The sequence below is a fragment of the Budorcas taxicolor genome, chromosome 14 (assembly GCF_023091745.1).
Source record: "Budorcas taxicolor isolate Tak-1 chromosome 14, Takin1.1, whole genome shotgun sequence".
NCBI classification, from domain to species: domain Eukaryota; kingdom Metazoa; phylum Chordata; class Mammalia; order Artiodactyla; family Bovidae; genus Budorcas; species Budorcas taxicolor.
The window spans coordinates 49,253,768-49,279,005 of NC_068923.1; the positions used below are offsets into that span (position 1 = coordinate 49,253,768).

At 40.9% G+C, this 25,238-nt stretch overlaps 1 protein-coding gene across 1 annotated transcript in view; it reads left to right on the forward strand.

Annotated features, from left to right (window-relative positions):
• Nucleotides 1–822: 822 nt before the first annotated feature.
• The window catches only part of KCNB2 (potassium voltage-gated channel subfamily B member 2), a 422,672-nt gene continuing 398,256 nt past the window's right edge, over nucleotides 823–25,238 (forward strand). The window contains exon 1 of the mRNA XM_052651537.1: nucleotides 823–1,401. Within this exon, the coding sequence (XP_052507497.1) occupies nucleotides 823–1,401 (579 nt within the window). The remainder of the gene's footprint in view (nucleotides 1,402–25,238) is intronic.

A 25,238-nucleotide genomic window follows, 5' to 3' on the forward strand; every position in this document is an offset into this window, starting at 1 on the left:
AATACACCTGCCAATGTGGGGAATAGGAGTTCAATCCTTGCTCCAGGAAGATTCCACATGCTGTGGGACAACTAAGTCCATGTGCCTCAACTATTAAGCCTGTGCTCTAAAGCCCAGGAGCGGCAACTGTTGAGCCCACCTACCTTAGAGTCTGTGAGCTGCAACAGGAAAAGCCACTGAAATGAACAGTTTAACAGGGAATGGGTAATACCAGGCAGAGGGCTTAAGCAATGTTCAGGAGGTTCAGTTGGTTAAGACCTGTGCTTATTTGCATGTGGACAGATGGATGGGAATTTCTTAGAGTTTTAGCTTGGGTAGCTAGCTCAGTATTGGGATGCAGAGGACCACACATCTGAGAAGGAACATGAACTGATGGGGAAGGTTGGAGCTGTGCTGGGTTTAGCTTAATGGGTCTGTGTTTCATCTGGGAAGAGTTGATCAGGACAGGGATAATTCAGAGCTTGAAAAAGAGGTGTCCAGTGACAAATTTGGGAGCTGTCTGCCTATAGGTGTATAAAAAATTGAATACAGCCTCTTCTGCATAGTACATTGTGTGGTCTTTTCCTCCTTATGCCTTTTAAGTTTTAACAGTGCTGTACATCTCCATCAATACACAGTAATTATTATTATACCTCCGGGTTGTGCATGAACAGCGGAGTGATCTCATAGAACAGGAAATGCTTTAGGAAAAATGTAAGTAACCAGAGGCTTTGTGGTTGCTTTCTTCCAGGTGCATCCGTGGAAATGCCTGCCGCAGAGGGATCTAGCTTGAGTTGACCTTCCAGCGGCACATCCTTTTGAGGACCCTTTGTGCAGTCCAAAATGGCAGAGAAGGTTCCCCCTGGATTAAACAGGAAGACGTCAAGGTCGACACTTTCTCTTCCCCCGGAACCAGTGGACATCATCAGGAGCAAAACGTGCTCCCGGAGGGTGAAGATCAACGTGGGGGGCCTCAACCACGAGGTCCTGTGGAGAACGTTGGACCGGTTGCCCAGGACCCGCCTGGGGAAGCTTCGGGACTGCAACACGCACGAGAGCCTCCTGGAGGTGTGCGATGACTACAACCTGAACGAGAACGAGTATTTCTTCGATCGGCACCCGGGAGCCTTCACTTCCATTTTAAATTTCTACCGGACAGGGAAACTCCACATGATGGAAGAAATGTGCGCTCTCTCTTTCGGCCAAGAGCTTGATTACTGGGGGATCGATGAGATCTACTTAGAGTCGTGCTGCCAAGCCAGGTATCATCAAAAGAAGGAGCAGATGAACGAAGAACTGCGGCGGGAGGCGGAGACCATGCGGGAACGCGAGGGCGAAGAGTTTGATAACACCTGCTGTCCTGAGAAAAGGAAGAAACTCTGGGACCTGCTGGAGAAGCCCAACTCGTCCGTGGCCGCCAAGGTATGCAAAGCAAGAGTGGGACTTTCTTACGCGTGCTTCGAAAAGGCGGTCCCTATATTCTAGAAAGTGTGCTTTCCGTTGAAGATGTTTGGGTAAGACGTAGCATAGGATGGCTATGCAGGGAGACATCCTTTCCAAGATCTTGTGGACTGAGATCGAGTTAGTCTTATTGATAAGGCATACAATGGCATTACTCTTTCCTAAGTGTTTTTTGTTACTTGGGAGCAGCCTAGGTGCTTGGATGTTGAAGACTGCTGACCACCCAGACACCGTCTGGGGTTGGTGACGTGGAAGCTGAGGGGAAAACATGATCTCAGATCCATCCGGTGTGGAGTCTTGCAGATAGGCCTGGGCACCATCCTGAATGAAGTTCAGTGGTGTCATTGAAAGTGGAGGAGGTGCCTCCTAGCCTGGTCCTCTGGAGGAGCAGGGGAGACTGGAGAGCATGGTCCAGTGTAGACCAGCAGGGCTGGGGGCCCCCACATGAGGAAGGATCCATCTTATGAGGCAGTGTAAGGGGTGAATCAGTGTCAGCGTGCATTGATTGACCTCCTCTTATGAGGTCTGCTCTAACGGTGTTGTTTCTGTTGGTGTATAATTGTGTTCACAATTGAGATGTTCCCATATCTCAGATCATAAAGTGTTGGCTGAAAAGGAAGGTCAATTCATATTTTTCCATTGGTCCTGGATACATCTCAATCTAAGAGTAAAAATTTTGGCCACTAATTTCAGTATTTAATTCAATTGCATGACAGTGTTTATATCTAACTCTATTTGGAGCTTTGAGGGTTAGCAGAAACTGATTTTCATTGCATATATTTAGTTCTTTATTTCAGTATGAATTGTAAGTAAAAAGCCCAAAGAGTCATCTTCAGCTGTAGAAGCATAGGATTGACATTTTGTGCCAATTAGATGAAAATGGAATATGGAGTAGAGAAGAGAAAACAGTGGAAAATCCTATAAATTCTTTGGATTACTTACTGTCTTTTTTTCCAGTTGTCTTTTCTTATAAACAGTAAAAATTATGGAAATATAATTGATTTTGTGTGCCTTTGACTGAAAATTACAATTCTCCATAGTAGTCTACAGCATGTAAATAACATAAATTACCAACTGGATGCAGCCTATCATAAAACTGCTTCTTGCACTGATTGATATTTCTAGCTTTGCATCTTTTGACTTATAAAGGCATTTTACTTTCCGGCCAGGATGTGGAACTAAATGGAATGAAATGTTATTTCTGCTGTTCATGATGAGGAAATGCACATTTTGTGGCAAATGAAAGATTTCAACTAGGTCTTTTGTAGTTATGAATAATTTGTTCCCTTTTGTTTTATCTGTAAGAGAGAGATGTGGACTTTGGTTGAGAAAGGTTACTGCTCTTTCCAATATCAAACCTTTAAGTTACACATTTGAGTTACTACTAGAAACATGGAGTGAATTTTGAAGCTGAATAAGATAAATTCTGGGTTTAGGGGAGTATTTTGGGTGTCCCATGAACTCTTTCAAGATTTTAGGCAATTGAGGAATAAATCATTGTACCACCAGATGGTCCAGAGGGAGTTAGCCAAATATAAGCAGCTAAATCAAAGAAAATTTGAAAGGCCAATTTGATTTATTTGCTGATAACACTATTAACACACATCTAAAATTAAGTATTGTTATAGAAAAAAATTTCAGGTATGTACATATTTTTTCTGAAGAGTTCCTGATAAGGATGCAATAATGTCAGTAATTTCATTCCTGAGATGACAGAGTTTGTTTAATCTCTAAATTTTAGACACAGAGCCATGTCTTGATCTCTAAGAAGGTGTTGTTGATAATGGCCTATTGTATATAGTTGTATGTAATATAACACATACACACACCCCTCTACATTAGAATATTTAGACCTGTCTCAGATTATGTTTGCACAGATATCTACCTGAAAACTATACCCAGCAGCCAAGGACTTTGGTTTTGGAAGATTCTGTGAAGTTGTAAATAGTAAATCTGGTTCCAAATTATTAATCAAGTTAAGAAAATCTCTGCTAGCCGAAGTAGATTCTCTACTGAATTTTCATAAAGGATTTGTGTTTGTTTGTTTAAATGTGTACATTTCCCTCTCTGTTTGAATGGGGAAATATTATACAAATTCTTTACATTTGATTGCATGGTAGTTAAGTGGAAAGTATTGTTCATTTGTCTGAGGTTTGGAGCCTTTTAGAAACAGCTCTGAATGATGCCTTATACAAACCACTAACTGCCTTTCCTGTACTCTTTTCTAGTCATCTAACTTGTTATTTTTCTAGAATAATTATTGGTGAGGGGAGTGCTAATGTGATGTGTGTGTGAATATGTGTGAATAGTATTTTTACAACTTGGGGAAAATTCGTTTTGTCAATGCTTCAGTAGGATTGTATTCTAGCTCTCACTATATTATAGGTACATCAGGATCCTGCTTGTGCTATGAAATTCTTATGCAGGAATGCTTGGAATCTGTGTTTTTTTCTAACTTGCTTGAGAGGTAAGATAACTTTGGAGGAGAGTATCTGTTTACCTTGCTTTTTCAGATATTGGTTGTGTGTGTGTGTGTGTGTGTGTGTGTGTGTGTGTATAAAGTCACTTTAGTCGTGTCCAACTCTGTGACGCTATGGACTGTAGCCCACCAAGCTCCTCTGTCCGTAGGATTCTCCAGGCAAGAATACTAGAGTGGGTTGCCATCAGTTATTGCTTATTCAGTTGAATGTTTATAGATGGTTCTCTGTGTACTACACACATTAGAGTAGACATGTAGAATCACTCCCTTCTCTCCAGAATTTAATAAATATTCTCTTAGCTTAAACAGGGATTTCATATCCTAGAAAATATTTGTTTTTGTCTCTTTTGGTTTTTCTGTATTTTATAATATTTCTGTAGTAAAATATAAATGTTATAAAATTGTATAATCCCTAGTATAGCAGGAAAAATTCGACATTTTCTATCAAATATTCAATAGTAAGTTAAAATATCTATTCATTGACATGGAATAAATACTCAGTAATCTATTATGTCGGAGAAGGCAATGGCACCCCACTCCAGTACTCTTGCCTGGAAAATCCCATGGGAGTCTGCAGTCCATGGGGTCGCTAAGAGTCGGACACAACTGAGCGAGTTCACTTTCACTTTTCACTTTCATGCATTGGAGAAGGCAATGGCAACCCGCTCCAGTACTCTTGCCTGGAAAATCCCATGGGCGGAGGAGCCTGGAAGGCTGCAGTCCATGGGGGTTGCTGAGTTGGACACGACTGAGCGAGTTCACTTTCACTTTTCACTTTCATGCACTGGAGAAGGAAATGGCAACCTGCTCCAGTGTTCTTGCCTGGAGAATCCCAGGGACGGGGGAGCCTGGTGGGCTGCCGTCTATGGGGTCGCACAGAGTCGGACACGACTGGAGCGACTTACTAGTAGTAGTAATCTATTATGTAATAACTGTTCAGTCTGTCCTCAGTGTATCCGCTGTGACATGTAAAATTATTGCAAGGCCCACTGATCTGTCACACCATCTCTGGGTATGACCCTGACAGTAACGATTCAGCTCTTATAGAACATGCTCCTTGGTGTCATTTCCATTCATTGAACTTTCTAGTATATTAATAAGTGAAAAAAAAAAGGAAAATAGAGTTTAAAAGTGTGATATATTTAAAATGTCTATATTTAACAAATTAACATTTTTACACAGTTATAGAATACCATGAAATACAATTGTACTTTCCCAAAATAGACACTTTGTGAAAAACAAAGTGTTTTGAGGGGCATGGTATCATCTGGTAATGGGACCTGAGTTTATATCTGTGTGATGGGCTTTGTTTTTCAATCCTGTGTCTCTGGTGACTGTAAATTTTCCCTCCCATAGAGATAATGTATAAAGTTTACATTTGAGACTATGTGTAAATGTGGGGTCCAGTCAAATGGGCCTGGGGGGGGGGGTGGTTGGGACCAGTGTCTGGGTTACCACGCCATGGAATTGCAGGCTCTGGGACAGCTGTCATAGGAACATGCAAGGGGAAGAGATGGGCTTAACTGGCTGCCAGTTTCCGGGGCAGTGATTTGGAATTAGATGTGATCCTGTACCTCTTCCAGCCCAGGGCAATTTAGTCCGCTTCTGAATTGGAAACATTTTCTTTTTCTCTTTGGCCTCTTCCCAAAGGAACTGCAGTAGTGATTCCCTTTTAAATACTGCTTACAACGACTCAGGTCTGAGAGGTGTTTGAAAGCATTTATTTAGGGGAAATGGTCCTATGGCTGGCGGGCTTATCAGCCTTTGGGATGAAAAATGACCAGGAAGACACACAGCCCATCTGAGAGTTGGAGGGGACTAGACTTTTCACTTTCATGCCTTGGAGAAGGAAATGGCAACCCACTCCAGTATTCTTGCCTAGAGAATCCCAGGGATGGGGGAGCCTGGTGGGCTGCCGTCTATGGGGTCGCACAGAGTCGGACATGACTGAAGCGACTTAGCAGCAGCAGCAGCAGCAGACTCAATACAGTACAGCGCCCTCACTAGGGTGTCTGAGGGATGCCAAGGGCAAAGGAAGTCGGTGGGTCTTCAGACAAACCCAGTTAGGAATGGCTGAGCCCAAGAGGTAAACCTCAACCCAGCAAGTAAGTGGACGTGGTGTGCAGACAGTGCTCTGTAGCCTTCTCATGTGAAATTCTGCTTTCTGTCTGACGGATTGTTACTGGGCATGGTGGGGAGATCAAGGATAACTTTGGGGGCCAAGAGGTCTGGTACAAGTCTGTTATCCCAGGGAAGGTGAGAAGTCTTTAGAAGCCACCGGCATGGAGAAGATGTGAGGCAGCTTCCCAGAATGAACCTCCCTGAGTTATGGGCGAGGGTTACCGTGGTGCATTTCCTGCTTGTCTCCTGAGTGTTATGAGAAACCTTACCCTGGGTTGGTTATGGTAGTGAAAGACACTTTTTCTTTTCTTACTTTTTCTTTCTTAAGTCTTGCTTATTTGTGTTAGGTGTCTGTGAAAGTGAGAGGGTTTGTGGCTCAGTCATGTCTCACTCTTTGTGACCCCATGGATGGTAGCCCGCCAGGCTCCTCTGTCCATGGGATTCTCCAGGCAAGAACGCAGGAATGGGTTCCCATTCCCTTATCTTTCAGACCCAGGGATTGAAGCCTGGTCTCCTGCTTTGCAGGCAGACTCTTTGCCATCTGAGACACCAGAGAAACACTAGGTGTCTTTGGTTGTAAGTAGAAGAAACGTGCTGCCAATAGTAGGAGTAGCATGGTGGCCGCTAGCTCCTGAATGTCAAATATCACAGTTTCAACTCCCAGGGCAGGGACAAGTTCAATCCTCAGTTTGTCCCAATTCTAAAATCTCAGGGGGAGTGTTCAGCTTAGGCCAAGTACCTACTCTAAGCCGACCAGCTGTGGTTAAGGCAGCCAACAGGTCGATCCCAGGGGTCAGGTCAGGAAACCAGACTGTAAGCAGTCTTAATAAGGACAATATAAGGACATTGCCACTTCTGCCACTTCTGCTCATCCAAGCCAGCACAGAGAGAGCCACCCAACAGTCCTGTTGGACGGGATCCTGGATCATTGGGGGCCACTGTTTATCATCTGCTTCTCTCTCTTCAGTTTCCCCACTTCCCCTCAGCTGCCACTTTTCTTAAGGGGTGCCTTTTCCCCATTCTCTTCTCCTCCTCCCTTCCCCAAGCCCCCTTCTCTCTCTCTGTCTCTCTTTCATCCTCAGGAAAATGGAAAGGATGATTGAGTAAAGAATTATTAACTTTTCCAGTAATGACCCCTTAAGGAAAAAATTAAGCTAAATTTAAATTCTCTCTAAAGAAAGACACTGCATATGAAGGAATATGATTTTGTTAGGTAAGTTCGACACTGAAGGGCTACAAACTATTGAAATAGCTAAGAATTTTTTCACCCCTCCCCACAAGAACCAATTTTCTCCTCTTGGCAATGACACAGAGAACGCATTGAATGGAGGAAGGCAATGACTGTGTTTCCTGCTTCTGGCTCATGAGCTCCAAGGTATTCATGTGGCCACCATCACTGGTGGGACGCAGCAGAGTCCTTAGAGCAAGCATGGGAAGGGTCCGGAGACCTCGGTTATCATTGGATCAAGAGGGAAGTTGGCCAGGATAGATGTCTGCCATCTGTCCCTAGACTTCCAGCTCTCTGAGGAGCCAGAGACCAAAGTTATGTTTCCCAGGAAATGGTGAGTGTTTGTTGCCCTTCGATGATAACCACCCTCTCTATTCTGATGGAATTAGAGTATAGACCTTTCAAGTCACAGAAATAGTAAAAAGAAAACAAATCCAAATAAAACAAAACTCCTGTGCATTCATCAGGAGGAAAAGAATACTTAACATTCTGATTCTATTTATAATATATGGATCAATTAGTCTCATGCTTTGAATGAAAAAAGAAAGGTATGAAAACAGAGCCATAAATTATTTCCTTTTAGTCCAAGAAGAGAACTTTCACATGTTATGCATATATATATACACACACACGCATGCATAATTCTCTGCTATACACACACACACATATACAAATATATACATACACATATATATGTCTCTATATATAGTCAGGTGAACAACACTGCTCATACAAAACCCTCAGTTTAGCTTTCTGATAACTTTCTCAGTGATTAACAGTAACAGTAACTATCAAAACCATAAATAGGTGACCCAAAATAAACAATGCCCTGTGAATACACACAGAAATCTCCCTGCGTTGGGCCCCTCTGTGGATTGAGCCATACTCTAGATCTTGCCTTGAATTGTCAGTGGCCTAATTAGTGCACTGGTCATGCTGTTTCTGTGTTGAATGCTTGCTGATTTCACTTCTTGGCCTTTCCTTTCTGCATTCCAGCTGCACAGATTAGGTTTTTGCGTTTTTCTGATAACAGGGCACAAGGGTTTGGAGGTGCTCACAGGAGTTAACAGAACTTGGCAAGTCTGTGTATGATTCAGTTGGAGATAAGTTTTTCTTTTTTAAAATATATAATCCATGAAGACTAACAGGCTGAAAGTCTGGAGAAAATTAGGTATAAGAGAATAAAACAGATACGGTAGAAAACAACATTGGGCTTTTAAAGAGTAGTATTTATTTTTAATTGGAGGGTAATTGCTTTACAATATTGTGTTGGTTTCTGCCGGATATCAGCATGAATCAGCCATACGTGTACGTATATCCCCTCCCTCTTGAAAATCCCTCCCACCTTCCTCTCTTTGATGAAGATGGCTCAGTTACTCCGTTGTTTGGTTCCAGATCCATGCATCTCTGCTTTTCCCAAAAAGCTGCCCTGAAAATGCACCACTCTTTGTCCACTTGGCCTCATTTGATCAGAAAGAGAAAGGTGAAAAAAGAAGAAATTGCTAGAAAATTCATATCCCATATGCTTTTAGCAGAGGGGGCCATAAGACCTGGTTTTGCTGAGAATACCCCAGTTAAAGTTTTTAGACTTTGGCCCTACTCTAATTATTAATAACATCTCCTTTCATTCTTAAAAAAGTCCCAATTTGAACAATAAGCCATGTGATCACCTTACATGAGAGTATTTTTTAAAAAAGAAATTATCCACAAATCGTATATGTTTCATTTGCTCTTTACTTCTTGGTTATGTCTCAGGAGGGCAGTCTTAATTTTCATCTCTTGAAAAATCACTAGTTTCCATTAAATACTAAAAGAAGACATTCAGATTCCTTTCAAGCTTGATTTTTAAACCTCAATAAGTAATTATCATTTTCAAAGTAAAATGAAAAACAACTAAGGAGTTCTTTCTACATTATCTAATGTTATCTCAGAACATCAGTAGTATTTAAATACTCTGGTTTTAAAAATCCACATACACTGCTTTGGTTACTAACAGGTTTGTTTTCTTTATTTCAAGTGAGAAACTTTATAAAGTGACGAATGTACTACTTTAGGTAAGCATAAGTATTATGAAGGAATGGTCACAATATTTAACACTCTCCACTTTGGAAGGCTCTAGAATGGTTTGAATAATGTTTTAGATTAAGTATTCTTATCTGAGCTTTATCTCCCGTTTTTTAAAAAAGTAAGCTAAACAAACACTTTCCAAATACTCAGAGTTTATAAGAAAGTTCCCACGATGTATATGCTTTGGCGTTGGAGAGCTTGCCCGTCCTATTAGCTGTTAAGCATTTTTGACATCTAGTGGAACTTTGCCCTGAAAATTTCATTGAATTAATTGTATGATAGTGCCCTCTTGTAACTGCTTTTATTCCACAGGAGATGGTTAGTCTCTGCCTCGTCCATGTTTATTTATATTGTTACTATTTAACTTTTCCCCTGGTGTGTTAGGATATTCAGGTCACCCTGGTAACTATCACTTAGTGCTGTGATATGGTACAGATATGGGCTTCCCTGGTGGCTCAGCAGTAAAGAATCTGCCTGCCTATGCCTGCCAGTGCATGAGACGTGGGTTCAATCCCTGGGTCTGGAAGATCCCCTGGAGAAGGAAATGGCAATCCACTTCAGTATTCCTGCCTGGAAAATTCCATGGACAGAGGAGCCTGGCAGGCTACAGTCCACAGGGTCACAAAGAGTCGGACATGACTGAACAACTAAACAAGAATATGGTACAGATAGAGCAGTTAGTTGCATTGGAACTGAACATGGGAAGATGCTATTTTGAATTTCGCTGATGTAGCCACTGACATATTTGACAAAACCATTTGTCATATCGAATGAAACAAAATACTCTCTTTCCAAAGAACTTGCTAATACTTGTTTATTATGGAATGTCAAAGTAGCCCATTTGAATATTAATATTGCATATGAAATACTGAAGTTTTATTAATATCAAATATTGTATAAATTGAATCATCAAAAATAAAAAGTTTTGGGCATTTTCTTTATTTTAACTGGTCCAACCTTCCACCTTGTTCCACGAAAGAGACAGTTCATGAGAAATACATACACTTGGAGCTCAAATAAAATAACAAAAAAGAATTAAAAGCAAAAAATAGCACTAGAAAAAACATATTTTAAATTGTCCCAGTAACAATAGAGAATGTTTCATATTTTGCAAAATGCTTTGCATAATTTTAGTTTTAAAATGACAGTCTAACAATTTAATAATAGAGTTGAAATTCATAAACAAAATTTTGTGTTCCTGATTAGAAAAATTTACCCATCTGTCTTTAGAGAAACTTGTTTACTGACTCAAAGTAAGAACCATTCTTAACACAGAGACTCTGTATACAGATGTGAATTGAACATTGATAAGAAAGATTTAAAAAAAATAATTATCAAAGTTGATTCTAGATAAATTATGAAATAAAAAATTGTTTTTGATCAAAATATGATTACACAGGGAAAAACAATCCTTGCTGCTAATGTACAATTTGTGAAATAACCAAAGATTATGATAGATATTTCTAATTTTGGCATTGATTTAGCATTGATGGTTTTATACTATTTGAGAATAACCCCCAGAGTTCCATGACATTCAATAATCTATAATGTGTGAGGTATAAATCTGAATTCTGTATAATGTAAGGTTTGTCTGCAGCAACTGGTGACTTAGTGAGTTTAGCTGGCCACCAGGCACTGTTACCTTCTCCCAATCTGTTTTTTCCCTGTGGTTGTCATATATACTAACTTTCATTAACTGCTCCTATATTTTATGGGGGGGGGTGGGGATCCTATGATATCATAGAGATTCATATAGGACACATCCTTCATTTAAAATATCCTATTTAAAAATAACAAGAGTGATAGGAGCTTTTAAGGCATCAGTCAGAGTGAAAATTTTTCTTGTCCACCGATAGCCAGGGTTGTCGTTAAAACCTTTCCTACCTCTGCAGTGGAGCAGAGAAGGATAAAAGAGTTCCCAGGTCACGGCTGCCAGCATTTTCCACAGAGTATGTGACATTGGAGGCAAGCTGTACTTCCTATATCTGTAACGTTGTAGTTGATGATAGCTTTATAGTTTACAGTGAGAACTTTGAAGAATTTCAGGAGACAGAGACTTCTCAGCAATTGTTCTGTCAGTCGACACACAAACATAACCAATCTAGAAAAAAGCTGTTTGACATCGATCAGCTGGGAACAGAGAACTATAGTGATGGGCAATGGGAAAGTGGGGGAGGAGGAAGGTGTTTGTTCTCATCCTTCTAAAACTTTTCCAGGAGACACTGAAAGTGAACATCAGAGCGCTATCAGACTCTGCACCTATGTATTATTTATTTGCAGCTGTGTATACATCAATGTTTAAGTTAGCTCGTTAGCTAATGCAGAAAACGAATGGATTTTTTTCCCCTCTAAAGTCATCCCCTTTAATGTCTTTATAAAGCTTTAAATGAAACAGTTCTGGATATTACCAGCTACCAAGTAGATAACTCCAACTGATGTTTGTGGCCAAGTTTCTGAGTCTTGGGTGGGCGAACCATGTAACAGCAACCTTCACATAGGGTCACCTGAACTAGGTCGGTTCTGTGTGTGTATGAGTGTTTCTCATATACTCTGAGTTGACTGAAAAGTTCACTTGGGTTTTTCCAAACGATGTTATGAAAAAACTGAAAGGAACTGTTTGGTCAACTCAATATAATACAATGCTACCTCTCCATTAGGATGTATTATAAAAACCCACCTGCACAGAAATGCAATGAACTTCAACCTGTATTTGATAACTTAAGATAGGTACAGCTTTGTCATCCAATTAAGACAGCTTGTTCAGAATATAAAGTTTATAGTTAAATATAAAGCTAATCTGATTGGGCATGAAGTCCATGGAAGTGTTCTAACGGTCCAAGAATAGCAGGACGGAGTATTTTCATTAGTGTCCCAGGATTTTGTCTCAGGATGCTAGAGGTCATTGCCACCCTGGACTCATGCTTTTACTTACGTCTTGTTGAGTCACTCTCGACATAACCACAAGTGTTGAATGCTACTTTAAATAGCTCCTCAAGCCTAAGCCACAGCAGGACAAGGACGGCCAAGTAATCCCAACGCAGCTCTGAATGGGGTTACTTGATTGGAGCATCCTTCACTGCAGTCAACCTCAGGATATTTGCATATGAATGAAAGAACCTCCAACCTTCTGATCATTGTTTTATTTAATGTTAATATAAAATGTAGAGTGTGATTTTCGATGTTGGTGTGCCGTTGTCTTATCTGGTGTCATCTAAATTAAATCCACAGCCAAATGTGTTCCTCATATTAGGTGTTTTTTTTTATTATTCGTATTTTAGTTTGCATCTTGGAGTTACCTCTAAGTTTTTGGCAACATTTTGTATAAGACTATCTAACTTGTGGGTTTCTCTGATGGCTCAGTGGTAAAGAACCTGTCTGCCATACAGGAGTTAAGGAGTTCTATCCCTGGGTCAGGAAGGTCTCCTGGAGAAGGAAATGGCTACCCCCTCCAGTGTCCTTGCCTGGGAAGTCCCATGGACAGAGGAGCCTGGCGGGCTATAGTCCATGCGGGTGCAAAGAGTCAGTCATGACTTAGCAACTAAACAACAATCTAACTTATACATTGGTGTCCAAACATGCTGTTTCAGCCAGAATTTAGTTGAATTGGAAATTAAATCACACCACTGTCTATGAAATATAGCAGCAGATTTATACTGTGATAAATTAGATGTATTTCATTAATACAGTGGAAAACTAGCAGAGACCCCGTATAATATCCTTAAGGTAAGCATCTGGTTCTATTTCAGTGCAGTTTTTAGTTTAGAGGCAGAAAAATACTGGTAAGCAATTTTGTTTTTTAAAAGGTGATAATTTTCTATACTACAGATGCAATGAAAGGAAATATGCAATGGTAGGCTAGAATCTAGGGTAACGTGAATTTACGCTTATACATTTGCTATGTAGAAAAGCTAGTACATTTTATTATATTTCATAAATGAGTTCTGCAGGTGTGAAAATTACTGTATTATACAAGTAAAGTAATTGAATTATGAGTAATATTAAAATTCAAAGCAAATATCTGTTTTAAGCACTGGTATTTATTTTTCAAAGTCTTGCTCATGAGCCATTATAAATATCTTAAATTGCATGGCATGTTTACAAAATGCTAATCATCTACACTTTTTTTCCCCAAAGTTTTGTATATAGATTATGCATGAAGTAGCTTAAAGGAGAGCAAACCATTTGATAGGCTTATTTTATTGGGTATGTTTATCTATTGAAAAAAAAAATGTTACGGCGGAAAAAATTGCTTTGTGTTCTGTGTGTGCCTGTGTTCGTTATCTGGCGAACGCCAAAGTGTCGATGAACTTTTATACCCCGTTGCCCTTTGATGCATACATCTGAAACTGAGTCTGAAGATCAGCTGATAGTCTGTGCTGTTTTATCAGACAATTCTGACCTGGCTGTGATGTTGTGGCCTCACAGTGTAATTTTAGTTAAGAAAAGATTCTCCAAGGTGCCATGTTGCCAGCAGTGGGCACTTTGAAAAATATCCAAATGCCTTTCTCACTGCAGCTCAACCCAAAGGAAGCAATGTCTTTATTGCTTCCTTTCAGCTCTTGTTTCCTCTCTGTCTGAGGAGGCTCACCTTCTGCTTGTCCTCTTTACTTACAGACCTGCTTCTTAGCTCATTCACCTGGGTCAGCGCTTCCACAGGAATACAAAAGAAACCCTGTTCCCCTGCCTGCTCCACACACAGCCCTGCAGGTTCCCTCCAGAGTCTTCCTCATCAAGGCCTGTTTTGGCGGCGCTTTCTTTTTTTAATTGGAGGATAATTGCCTTACAATGTTGTGTTGTTTTCCTTCATACATCAACATGAATCAGCCGCAGGTATACACATATCCTCTCTCTCTTGAACGTCCCTCCCACCTCGTCCTACCCCTCTAGGTTGTCACAGAGCACCAAACTGAGTTCCCTGTGCTATATAGCAACTTCCCATTAACTATCTGTTTCACACATGGTGATGTATATATTTCAATGCTACTCTCTCGGTTCATTCCACACTCCTTCCTCTGCTGTGCCCACACATCCGTTCTCCATGTCTGAGTCTCTATTCCTGCCCTGCGAATAAGTTCATCAGTATCATTTTTCTAGATTCCATTTATATGTATTAATATACGGTATTTGTTTTTCTCTTTCTGACTTACTTCACTCTGTGTAACAGGCTCTAGGTTCATCCACCTCATAAAACTGACTCAAATTTGTTCATTTTTATGGTTAAGTAGTATTCCATAGTATATATGTACCACAGCTTCCTTATCCGCTCATCTGTCAATGGACATCTAGGTTGCTTCCATGTCCTAACTACTTTAAATAGCACTGCAATGGACATTGGAATACATGTGTATTTCTCAGTAATGGTTTTCTCTGGGTATGCACCCAGTATTGGGATTGCTAGGCCATATGGTCATAGTTTTGTTCCTAGTTTTTAAATAAATCTCCATACTGTTTTCCATAGTGGCTGTATCAATTTACATTCCCACCAACAGTGCAAGAGGATTCCCTTTACTCCACACTCTCTCCAGCATTATTGTTTATAGATATTTTGGTGATGGCCATTCTGACCAGTGTGAGGTGATACCTCATTGTAGTTTTGATTTGCATTTCTCTAATAATAAGCAATATTGAGCCTTTTTTCATGTGTTTATTAGCCATCTGGATGGGTGACACTTTCTTGAACAGCTATTGATTTCCATTTAATTTGACTCCAAATGGATTTCACATTTGTCTTTAGCCTGGCTCTAAATCTTTTCGTGAGATGACAGCTACCAGATGTCAGCGAAATTGAATACAGCGAAGAGTCCAGATGAGAGACGGGAGAGCATCCTGAAAAATCCAGACTTCATTTTTGTCTGGAATTAAAATTTTTTTAATATTTATTTTTATTTGTTTGGTTGTGCCAGATCTTATTTACAGCATGGGAACTCTTAGTTGCAGCATGTGGTATCTAGCTCTCTGGCCAGGAATTGAACCTGGGCCCCCTGCATTGGGAATTCAGAGACTTAGCCACTGGTCCACTAGGGAAGTCCCTGTCTTTACTTTATAAACAGGCATTTATGTTTCTTCATCCTAAGCATCAGAGCCTTAGAGTAGGTAGATATTTTTCCTTTTCAACTCTTTAAAAGCAATGTCGAAATATTAATAGTACTTTTCCTCTTTGTTTGAGAGAAACTGATTCTTCACCCACCCTGTTCTCTCTCTTAATCCATGAGCTCTGCCCATGAAATGAAGCTGGTTTTTCTTTCTACTAACCCCAGAACCTCTGTTTTAAATGGAAGTTTAACTCTGGGGAAAGAGACTATGGTTAATTGCTACCTGATACAGTCACAGATGGGTTTTCCAGGTTGTGCCGGTGATAAAGAACTCACCTGCCAGTGCAGGAGACATAAGGGATGCAGGTTCGATCCCTGGGTTGGGAAGATCCTCTGAAGGAGGGCACGGCGACCCACTCCAGTATTCTTGCCTGGAGAATCCCATGGATAGATGGTCCACGAGGTCACAAAAAGTCAGACATGGCTCAAGCAACGCAGCACACAGGTACAATCACAGATGCTTTTTCAAGGCTATACCAACTTTTGTTTTCAAAGTCTCCTGTGAGATCTAGCTATCACTTTCTAATATCATCAGAGTTCTTGCTACACTTTCACTCTGTCTCTTATCCTGAGCCAGTTTTTTTTTTTTTCCTAACAATAGCACTTCCTTCACAACCTGGTAAAAAACCAACCTTGTGCCCTGAAGTCCAGAGTCATGATGTGAAGGCCACATTTTCTTGTTCCTTCAGTAATTAGGATGACCTTCCTGAAAGGGCAGGAGGGAAAGAACTTATATTGGGTGTCTGCTGTGTGTCGTATACAGGACTGGGAGATGTTTCACGTTGGCCACTTACAACAGAGGTCGGCAAATGTTTTCTGTCAAGGGCCAGGTAGTAAATGTTTTCAGCTCAGAAGGCCATACGATCTCTGTCACTACTACTTAGATCTTCCTAGTGCGAAAGTAGCCAGACACCACGTAAAGAAGTGGGTCTGTCTGGCTTCCAGTAAACCTTGACAGCAGCCTGGATCTGGCTCGTGAGCCATAATTTGCCTACCGCTACTTTATATCAACGTCATGAAAAAAACAATCCCATTATACAGTTAAGAGGGCTGCAACTCAGAAATATCAAATTCGTGTGTATTGCCCCTCGCTGAGTGGCACGTGGGGATTTGTATCCATTCTGTTGGAAGCCTGACTTTCCCATGGCTCCTCCTGTCCAGTTGTGTTTATCAGTCCTCATCATCGTCCAGTGTTCCTGTCCCAGCCAAAGAGTCATTGAAGACTGGTTTGTGGCTAAAAATCATCTTACTGTACCCCTTGGGTGTCACTGGGGATGACTACTTGTCATTCAGTTCCAACTTTAATATTCCTCATCTTGAACAAACTTAGCATAGGAAGGAAATTATCTTTGAAATCTTCTTCTCTGATGACAACCATTTTCCCACCTCTTGAACTCTGGTCACAACCATGGAGCCTTCCTTTTTCCACTAAATATATGCTTTGTCCCTACTGCAAGCTCTTTTGCCTTTACTTATCCTATGCTTTTTCTTTTTTTAATTTAATTTAATTTTCTATTTATCTTATTTATTTATTTATTTATTTTTACTCCATTGAGATAGCTGGATCCACTGGCCTGGTCAAGGCCTTGATTTTCTCGTACTTGGATGGTGACCATGTCACTGACTGGACTTTCTCACTTCATTTCCCCCCTTACTTCTCACCTATTCTCCATGTAACCAATGGAATAACCTTTAAAATACATGCCACTGATTGCATCACTTCTGAACTCTGAACCTCAGTGATTTCCCATTGCCTGCAGCCTAGTTCAAACTCCCTAGCTTTGTGTGTAAGCTTCGTCCTATATGCCTTACCACTCCTCATACACTGGACTCATTATTCCAGAGCATCAACCCTCCCTGAAGACAGGGCACTGGTCTAGACAGGTGTCTACTGCACTCAACAAGCAGTCCATCCATCCAAAAGGAAAACCTTTGTTACTTATTTGCACTGGGCATACTGGCGAGAGCCACACCTGCATACACCTGGCACGCTCCTGTGGCCACCACTGCTTGCCTGACCTGGAATGCCCTCTGCCCTATCTCTTTCCTTCCTTGTTTCTCTGCTCAGATGACCTTCTCCTATGATGTCCACCTGATTCTCCTTCCTGTTTCCTCCTCACTCTTTCTTTATGCTGGTAATCTTAGAGATTCTATCTGAGCCTTGTCACATCCTCAGCTAGGTTGTCGCACTTGAGGGATCAAAGTCCAAGTTTTATATTCAGCTCCTGACACCTAACACAGTGGCCACACAGTACCTGCCAACAAATGACACTGGAGGGCAGACCTGGTGACAAGACCAACGTTTTGTAGTATTTCTGTTTCTCTATGAAGATTAACCAATATAGATAGAAGTGGGTTATCTCAGCCCAGTGATGAGACCTGAATAATGCTCAGTTTGTTTTAGGCAGTTCAAGGAGGCTGAGTATCTCACCCATTTTAGATGGCTTTGTGTTTTTGAGAGCCACAGATGTGGGTTTCCCATTTTTACTTTGGGTAAATTCTCCATCTAGAGTAGCATGCAGGCTGTTCTGTATGCCACCGAGTTTATGCAAAGAAAGGCATCAGGTGGTGCTGAAAGGCAAGCTTTCAGAGGCTTGGTTTTGCTGAGACTGCTCATTTCATCTGAACTGCAGGTTCTGGGAAATCGTATCATAGGTAAAAGGTAGCCTGTGTGTGAACCAGGGGACGAGGGCTTGATCTGTACCCCAGAGGATGGTAGTCCTTTCATGCCCTCTAGAAGATGGATAGATTCTTTCCTTACATTCAGTCATCCACCCTTTGGAGGACCTTGGGCCCAAGCCATGTTACCCCATTACTCAAGACAGTCACAAATGTGGATAATTTCAAGATTTGAGTTAAGGCAGATCCCCTGGAGAAGGGCATGGCAACCCACTCCAGTATTCTTGCATGGAGAATCCCTTGGATAATGGAGCCTGGAGGGCTATAGTCTATGGAATCACAAAGAGTTGGACGCAACTGAAGCGACTTGGCACACTACAGCACACATCTCCAATATGATGTCCTTTTGAAGGAATATTAAGAGAGTCTGAATGAATAAATTCTTAATGGCATAATGTGAACAGGGAGATCGAGAATCTTTGTTTTTACTACAAAAGCTAAAGGAAGAACTTCCTTTTATTTGTAACCCAAAAAGTTATTTCCTGGAAACTTCTAGCTCGGGTTTTTTTTTTTTAAATAGAAATTAAGTGGGTTTTTTTTGTCTCAAAGCTGTTTGCTGTCAACATGCCACTTGGTCATCAGGTATGTTCAAATATTATTCTGATATTTCACTGTACTGATGGAATTTCATAATTTGATTTTTTTAAGATTTTTAAAAATTCCTATTTTATGAATTAATTTTGATGTGTTTCAATTTAATAATTCATAAAATAATTGTTTGAAGAGTTACTTTGTATATAAGAAAACTTTAAGCCTTATATATGTCTTCTAGGAATTTTAATGAGATAACTGCTAAGAGTAAATGTGTTTTCATTTGTTAAATCCTTTGACCTTATCACATTTCAGTTTTTGAGTTTTTTAAAAAACTTTTTATCTTGTTTTGAGGTATAGCCAATAAACAAACAATGTTGTGATAGTCTCAGGTGAACCGAAAAAGGATTCAGCCATAACTATACGTGTATCCATTCTCCTCCAAACTCCCCTCCCATCATATTATAATTTAATTCTTGCAATTCTCCTATAAAAGGAAACTGTCAAGTTAAAGTATGTTTCCAGTTCTGCCATTATTTATTTGTGCACTGCCCAGAAGAAAAGGCGTATTTGAAGAGATCATGCAATTTTCAGGAAGAGAAACTTGATAGAAAATGATCAGAGCATGTTCTTTATCCCCACAAATTTGAGTCAGCTTTCATTTCGTATGGCATTTGGCATTTCAGAGGAGGGATCGAATCGTGTCCTTTTTTAACAGGTGGGGAAAGCTTTGTAAATGAGAGAGGATTAAGTAGGAAGGACAGACAGATACTTGGAGAAGAGGGAGAAAGTATGAACAAAGGCAGAAAGAAAGGGATTAAGCTGCCTGATGCATGCATGGGACGTTAAGGAAGCTGTCAGGAGGAGGAACTGGGTTGGAAGGGTCAGGGACGGCCAGGTACTGCTCTGGCTTGAGTGCCCACCTGAGGGGCCACACCCCCACAGAAGGTCACAGGTGGGTAGCATTTGGGCCTGTACCTATCAGTGGCTGGTGGGAAGCTGCTGGGTAGGTGAGATGACCGAGGGGTGAGAAGCAGAGGCTGAGAAGTAAAATGACCTTGGGATGGAGTGCTGACCCAGCCACTTAGCCAACTTGGTGACTTTGCCACAGCTCAACTTCCCAGAAGGACAGTGAAAATGATACCAATCTGTACCTAATACAGTTACTGCGAAGATTAAATGAACTAGTTAGCTGAATCCCTGGTCCACGAACACACCTAGAACATATTACATCTGAGAGTTATCATTATTATTACCATTATTACTCACAAGAATTCATCTTGAGCTATCACCAAGAGGAATTGTTTTTACATAAACATTGGGTATTCTTCTTTTGCACTTCAAATAATTCATTAGACTATGAATACAACATCTGTGTAGAGGGAATTAATTGTTTTCACCTCAATTTTAAAACCAAACCCTTGAAAAGAAGCTAATTAAATTCATGTTTATTGGTTTATCCAAATAGTGATATGTGAGATCAATGGAACCTGGAATACAAATTAAAATTTAGATCTTAAAAGGCCTATGTTGAGGAAATGGGTCCCATTATGGAAATGATGAAAATAAAAGGAATACACTGACCATTCTGAAGTTTGATTTCAGCGTAGCCTTTGTGTTCACTGCTCTTCCCCTGATGGCTGCCTTCGTGTTAATCACCAATATTAATATAACTGCCTGGAAGTTGAGTGGCTAAAAATAGCTCTATTCTTGTTCCCAGACAGTGACTCTGCTATGAGAGAGGGAAATGATCAGACTACCACTCTGCATTTTCTGGTTGGGCTCACTGGCTCCTATTTCTTATCTGAGTATCTGTTGGTAGGGTGTGACATTGCACACAGATCATTGACCTCCTAAAGGCCTGTCATTATGATGCATTAACAGTAATGTGTTTGATTGCAAATAATTATTTGGCTCAGGAAGAATTGGACTCAAAATAAATGTAGACTCAGCCATCAAATTTTCCATGCTGAAACTCAAAAACTCCCCAGTGTTTTAGAAATGCCATAATGACTTGGGGGAGGTTAGAAAAACACAGGTACTTATGGAAAGTAAATGTTTTTTAGTTTTTGTTTTTGGGAAAATAAATGATTTTTAATTACTCTTTTTCAGAGGAGTGACATTTTCTGAGTTTAAGATTGAGACAGGCCTTTGGCAGAGCATTAGTTTATTAATGTGCACATTTAAAATAAAATAACAAAAATTCTTTCAAAATCAAAATATCTGATTTAAAAATTGAGATTGATACTGCTACTGCTGTTGCTAAGTCACTTCAGTCGTGTCTGACTCTGTGCGACCCCATAGACGGCAGCCCACCAGGCTCCGCCATCCCTGGGATTCTCCAGGCAAGAACACTGGAATGGGTTGCCATTTCCTTCTCCAATGCATGAAAGTGAAAAGTGAATGTGGAGTCACCCAGTCGTGTCCGACTCTTACCAACCCCATGGACTGCAGCCTACCAGGCTCCTCCATCCATGGGATTTTCCAGGCAAGAGTACTGGAGTGGGGTGCTATCGCCTTCTCCAAAAATTGAGATTAGCACTTTAAAAATCACCTTCTTGATTAAGGACATTTGTTACCATGTCTAATTTCCCCTAAGTTATTCAGTGTGTCTTACAGAGATATAATAATGAATAGGATAGCAAATGACTGAATGGATTGTAGGTAGATAGATCAATTGATCCCTTAGCTAGATGGGAAGATAGACTAAATAGAAAGATAGAACAGATATTATCCTGTGCTTTAGTCACTGAGTCATGTCTGACTCTTTTGTGACCAGATGGACTGTAACCCACCAGGCTCCTCTGTCCATGGGATTCTCTGGGAAACAATACTGGAGTGAGTTGCCTTCTCCAGGGACTCTTCCCAGCCCAAGGATCAAACCCTGGTCTCCTGTACTGCATGTGGTCTCCTGCATGGCAGGTGGATTCTTTACTGACTGAGCCACCAAGAAAGTCCCAAAGATAAAATAGATAGACTAGATAGATGGTAGACAGATAAAAGAAAAAAAGGGAAATATGAGTACAAAAATAGAGGAAACTGGAGTGATTAGCATATAAAATATTCATGGCACAAGTGCTTATTATAATTGGTGAAGGAGAGTCACAGGCTTTGAGCATTCTTAATGTTAAAACAAACAGGAAAACACATTAAAAAATAAAATTATGTAAAATCTGGATTTTGCAGGTAGGAAAGAGAGGAGGTGTGTGTGGTCACTTCTTCTGATGACTGTAATTTTATTAGGCAAGTATTTCCAGAGCAAGCACCAAGCTCTGTTCTAAGTGCTAGGAGCCAATCTCTAACAGAACAGACACAACCCTCTGACTCCACCATGAAATTTACACTCTTGAGTGAGGGGATGGATAATAAGCAAAATAAGCAAATAACGGTATAACCATAAATAGTAATCAATGACATGGGGAGAAATAATGCAAGAAAGCAAGAAATGGGTTTCCATGCTGGCTCAGTGGTAAAGAATCTTCCTGCAGTCCAGGAAATGTGGGTTTGATCCATGGGTCAGGAAGGTCCCCTGGAAGAAGAAATGGCAACCCAGTATTCTTGCCTGGAAAATCCCATGGACAGAAAGGCCTGGTGGGCTACAGTCCATGTAGTCACAAGATAAGTCAGACATGACTGAGCCACTGAAGAATAACAAAGAAAGAAATAAGGTTAAGCAATGACTCAGGGCTGGTGGTTTCATTTCAAATCAGGTTTCTAGGGAAGGCTTCACTGAAATGGTTATTTTTGAGCAAAGTTCTGAAGGAATGAAGTGTGCCTGTGGATGTCTGGGGGAGGCGGTTCCGGGCAGCGGTGGGTGCATTACTAGCAGCAGCGATCCTCAGTCCTGGATGATTTTGTCCTTCAGGGAACGTTTGGTACTCTCAGGAGGATTTCCTGGTTTTCCACATTGGGAAAGGGGTGCTCCTTTCATGCATTGGAGAAGGAAATGGCAACCCACTCCAGTGTTCTTGCCTGGAGAATCCCAGGGATGGCGGAGCCTGGTGGGCTGCAGTCTATGGGGTCGCACAGAGTTGGACACGACTGAAGTGACTTAGCGGCAGCAGCAGCAGCAGCTCCTCTCATCTGGTGGGGACAGGGGGATGGGGATGCTGGTGAAAGTGTTAGTCGCTCCGTCATGTCTGACTCTTTGCAATCCCATGGACTGTAGTCCACCAGGCTCCTCTGTCCATGGAATTCTCCAGGCAAGAATACTGGAATGGATAGCCATTTTCTTCTCCAAGGGATCTTCCTGACCCAGGGATCAGACCCTGGTCTTTTGCATTGCAGGCAGATTCTTTACAGTCTGAGCCACCAGGAAGCCTACCAAAACAGCTCCCTTGACAAAGAACCATCTACCCAATTGTCAGTAGTGCCAAGACTGAGAAACCTAGTCGACTGTAAGAAGGCTGCGGTGTGGGGAGCCTGGTGGAGCCTTGGAGGAGTTGGAGTTAGAGACAGAAAAGGCATCCAGATGTTGGAGGGCTTTGTCAGCTCATCCCACAACTTTTGGCTTGTCCCTGAGGGAGACGGGGAACCAGGGACAGATTCCAAGCCGTGGTGATATGACTCACAGCATCACAGGCCCACTCTAGCTCCTGTACTAAAATGGACTTTAGCAAGGAGAAGAGATGAAGCTGGAGACTCTTGTAATAATTCTGGAGAGAGACTGAGTCATACTCAATGACACATTGTTATAGGATGGGGTATATTATTAATTCAGCAAAATAGCATCTACAATACTTACATTCTGTGTCTTTTATCTTAACATTGGGGTTTATGGGTACCTTGTCCTTTATTGTGGTTGTTTAGTCACTAAGTCAGGTCTGACTCTTTTGGCTCCTCTGTTCAAGGGATTTCCTAAACAGGAATACTGGAATAGGTTGCCATTTTCTTCTCCAAGGGATCTTCCCAACCCAGGGATTGAACCTGCATCTCTTACATTGGCAGGTGGGTTCTTTACCACTGAACCACCAGGGAAGCTTGTCCTAGCCACCTCCTATTTTATGGAGAAAAATTGTCAAAATTTAGGTTTCAACAGTTAATAGAATATTTCAGGGAAACAAGCAATTTCTTTCATGCATAAACCAATCTAAGGATGCTAGTAAAGGTAGATGTCTCCTCAGACATCCTATTAATTAATTAACTTGTTTGATGATACCTGAAAAAAAGAAAACTTTTGGGACTTCCCTGGCAGTCCAGTGGTTAATACTTTGCCTTCAGATGCAGGGAATGTGGTTTCAATCCTTGGTCAGGGAGCTAAGATCCTGCCTACCTCGCAGTCAAAAAACCAGAACGTAAACAGCAGAAGTAATATTGTAACAAATTAAATAAAGACTTTAAAAGTGATCCACATCAAAAGAAATCTTTTTTAAAAAAGGGACATTTGGGAAAAAATAAAAGCAGGCACAGATGAATCCAGATACCTTTTTAAGGGGCATCTAAGGAGGATTTTTCTTTTTTAAAGTCATCAGAGAAGATAGACAAATACAGATTAAAAAAAAAAAAAAAAAAGATAAATCCAGACACAAATAAACTTGAAAGTGAAAAGTTATTCACTCAGTTGTGTCCAACTCTTTGCGACCCTGTAGACTGTAGCCCACCAGACTTCTCTGTCCATGGAATTCTCCAGTCAAGAAAACAGGAGTAGGTTGCTATTCCCTTCTCTCAGATATTTTCCCCACCCAGGGATCAAACCTGGGTCTCCTGCATTGCTGACAGATTCTTTACTGTCTGAACCAACAGGGGAGAACCTCCACAAAAGCAGAGAAGTCCAAAGTCAAGGAAGTACCCTGGGCCTTATTTGTCTTCAGTGCCTGGAATGAGGCACAGAGCTGACATCCCTGAGGGCCTTCTCCCATTTCAGCCCCCTAGAGATAATTTGATTCAAATGAGATGGTTGGATAGAATCATTGACTCAATGGACGTGAGTCTGAACAAACTGCAGGAGATGGTGAAGGTCAGGGAAGCCTGGCGTGCTGCAGTCCATGGGGTCGCAGAGTCAGACACGAATGAGATACTGAACATCAAACAAAATGGAAGATGCTTTTTTTCCATAAACAAGTAAAATGTATATTGATACTTCTGTACATAAATATACATTTAACTATTTCAATAATTATAAATAGCAATAATGACTTATAAGAAGTAAAAATATCTGTATCTATATCAATACTATCTATTGATGTATCTAATTTAGATCAGATTGAGACTATCATATGAGGATCCACCTACTGACAATCTCATAAGCCACTCTCCGCCTCCTGAAGAGCATGGGCTGTCTCTAGGGAAAGCTGTAGCAAATATCTGTGTGATCTTTATTAACTGGGCAGGTTAATGAAAAAGGCATGGTTAGCTGGCGCAGTGGTAATGAATCTCTCAAACTCTGAACGAACATAGTTATACTCTTACTAATCTTAAGACGACAGAATAAATATAGGCCAGCAATAAGCAGTTCATAGGCATTTTGTTGCATGTAGGGCTTCCCGGGTGGTGCTAGTGGTAGCAAACCCACCTGACAAAGAAAGAGACACAAGATACACGAGTTTGATCCCTGGGTTGGGAAGATCCCCTGGAGGAGGAAATGGCAACCCGCTCCAGTATT